We start from the raw sequence: 3162 nt of genomic DNA, 5'->3' as shown, positions 1-3162 counted from the left end.
AGTTTTGTAACCTGGTGTTAAGTTTTGTTGGTACTTCCTTTGTAAAGTGGGTGGTTTTTAAGGCTAAAATGGGGCACATTTGAGGACAGCAAAGGGTCTGTCCAAAACAACCTATATCGGTTTTCTGATATGTTGTGTAAAATCCAAATGGGTGTCTAAATATGTAATGTTTTGGGCAATTTTTTTGGAAAAGTTTTGAGTTAAAGGGAAATTACCCGATTTGAAGGGCTAGATGCTTGGTTGAATAAATGTATTGAGTTTGTGTTGAAGCTAGAGGCTTAGGGGTTTAGAAAACCTTTGATTCATGTTTGTTGAGGTCCTTTGAAGTATGTGGAGGCAGGAGACACACCTGGTTTAGGTGGTGTTAGGTTTTGAGCCTATTGAGGCATTGAGTGCATTTGAGACACCTGCGTAGTGTAAGGGGTTTGGGTCCAAAATACACCTTTTATTTGCAAATTTGTATTAGATTCTCCTGTCTCTGCATCAGATTGGTATCAGAGCATAAGATTTTGTGTTTAAGAAGATTCTTTGAATTCTTGTGAGTTGAATCCTTTGTAGAAGACTTCCAGAGTTGATTCCCTACAGCAGGAAAACAAAGATGGCTGAAGAAGAAGAGATGCCTCAGAGGATGACAAATGTAGAGCTTGCAAAGTTGGTAAGAGAACAAATAGTAGAAAATAGAAGGATGAAAGAAGAGATGGAAAGATTGAGGAACTTGGTAGATAAAGGAGGAGAGGAAGAGCATGAAGAAGAAGAAACACCAAGAGAAGAGAGGTTGGATCCTGAAGAAGCAAGGATGGCAAAGTTGCTCAAAGCAGTCAAAAGTGGAGACTCAAAGACAAGAACTGATCTACCAATGTATGAAGGTAAGATGGATGATGAAATTTTACTTGATTGGTTTAGTGCTCTTGAAAATTACTTTGATTGTGAAGATGTAGAAGATAAGTACAAGGTTAAGATTGCTAAGTCTAAGATGAAGGGCCATGCATTGTTGTGGTGGGATAACTTGCAGGCAGATAGAGGAAAGAAAGGATTGCCTAAGATCACCTCATGGCCAAGGATGATGGACAAGATGAAGGAAAAGTTCCTTCCAGATGATTATAAGGTGCAATTGTACAAAAAGATGCAAGGGCTGAAGCAAAAGGACATGGATGTTCAAAAGTATACTGAAGAATTTCACAAGTTAGATATCAGGGCAGCACATGATGAAGATGTGGAAGAGAAGGTAGCAAGGTATTCTAGGGGTTTGAGGTATAATATCCAGGATGAAATGACAATGGCTACACCAAAAACTTTAGAAGAATGTTACAAACTAGCCATGAAGGCTGAGGACAAGTTGAAGAGAAGACAAGAAAGGCAAGGTGGTAGAAGAGGACAAACAAATAGAGGTAGAGGAGGAAGATTCCAAGAGAGTCAAGAACCAAATGACAAGGGTAAGGAACAAGTTGCAGATCAGAAGAATGGACAAAGAGGAGGTCGCAGATTTGGGGCAGGAAGAAGCTTCCAAGGAAAGTGCTACCAGTGTGGGGAGGAAGGACATCCTTTCTACAAGTGTCCAGAGAAAGAGAACTATGTAAAGAAGACTGATAAAAGAGTGAATTTGACACAAGGGGAAGACTACAAACAACAAGATGAGGAAGAAGGAACCTCAAAGGCATATCCTGAAGTTGGAGAGTGTCTCATGATGGGGAAAGCACCTATGCAACAGCAAGAGAAGCCCAAGGTATCAATCTTTAGGACCAATTGTAAAAGTCATGGTAAAGTTTGTAGGATGATTATAGATTCTGGTTCTTTTGATAATTTGGTGTCTTATGAAATGGTAAACAAATGGAAGTTACAAAAATTTCCTCTTGATAGACCATATAGGGCATCTTGGGTCAGCAATGAAGAAAACATTGTCATTAGGGAACAAACTTATGTTGATTTCTCCATTGGGGGATATAGTGATAGAGTTTTATGTGATGTGGTTCCTATGACATGTCGTCATATCATTCTTGGGAGACCATGGCAAGTGTCTCATAGAACAATCCATTATGGTTTTGAAAATGTGTATAAGGTGCATAAGGATGGAAAATCTTTCACTCTTCAGCCCCTTCCTAATGATGTTAATGAAGGAGAAAGGATAATAGTTTTTGGCACAAAGACATACGTTGATTTGCAGGGGCAGAAGATGCATGAGTCAGAGGTATCAGACCTGAAGCAAAAATCCTCATTATTGATTGTGAAAACTGAAGTTCTTGACAGCAAATGCAAGAGGACTATGGGGCAGTAGACTGTGATGAAAGATGGGGTGATGGTGGGCACTTTGTGGTGTCCTATTGTGTCACCATTGAGGGGTGATCAAGGCATGTCCATGAAGGACAGTAATAGGGGTCATTCTGATCCTAATATGCAGATGGAAAGATAGTTTATGCAGGCTAAGGTTGACTGTTCACAACAGCAAGTATCCACCAAGGGTGGAGATTCCAAGTTTTCATATTATGTTTCTAACATGTTTGGTGCAGGTTGTAAAGGTTGGAAAGATGAGTTTCAGACCACTCAGGGGACAAGTTGCAGACTCCCCTCAAGAAGAATGCATGGAAGGAAGACCAAGATGTTCCACTCTTGGGACAAGAGTTCTTTTGTTGGTGGGGTGTATGATGCAGGAGCATCCAAGAGTCCACCTGAGACCAAGGAGATTATAAACATGAACAAAGACCCCAGAGCATCCTTGAAAGCAAAATGGAATGTTTTGAAGCCAATAATGGCTCTATGTAATGCTCAATTTGATTTAAATGTAATAAGTCTTGATAAGGGACCTAAGACAAAATATGGTGTCAAGTAGGCCAATAGTGTTTCAAGGGTCTAGAATGGTTAGTAGGGTCTTTGGTAGGGTTATTTAGGTATATGAAATAAAATTCCATTGATTTGGAATGATTTTAGCAAATAGAATGTATTAAATAAAGTTGGAAAATTCAAATCTTTGTATTCCAACGTTGAGTAGCATTTTGGAGGGAAATTGAGTTTTTAAGTCTTAATGAATTTGTAAACCCCTCCAACCACCTTGGGTTGGTTGGGGAAGTTGTATTCATCATTTATGATGGAAAAAAGAGAGAAAAGTACAGATGGTACGGACTGGAGGTGCTGTTGTGCGGACTGAGACAATTTTAATGCAATAAACTT

The 3162-nt window shown here is 39.4% G+C and overlaps 1 protein-coding gene across 1 annotated transcript; it reads left to right on the top strand.

Annotated features, from left to right (window-relative positions):
- The first annotated feature begins 598 nt into the window (after window positions 1-598).
- Window positions 599-2272, top strand: LOC131858411 (uncharacterized). The gene has a single exon (XM_059211645.1). The coding sequence runs from the start codon at window positions 599-601 to the stop codon at window positions 2270-2272; it is 1674 nt and encodes a 557-aa protein (XP_059067628.1).
- Window positions 2273-3162: the final 890 nt, after the last annotated feature.

Source organism: Cryptomeria japonica, chromosome 9 (assembly GCF_030272615.1).
Source record: "Cryptomeria japonica chromosome 9, Sugi_1.0, whole genome shotgun sequence".
Classification (NCBI taxonomy): Eukaryota; Viridiplantae; Streptophyta; class Pinopsida; order Cupressales; family Cupressaceae; genus Cryptomeria; species Cryptomeria japonica.
The sequence above is the reverse complement of the archived record's forward strand: the minus strand, read 5'-3'. Positions and strand labels throughout refer to the sequence as shown.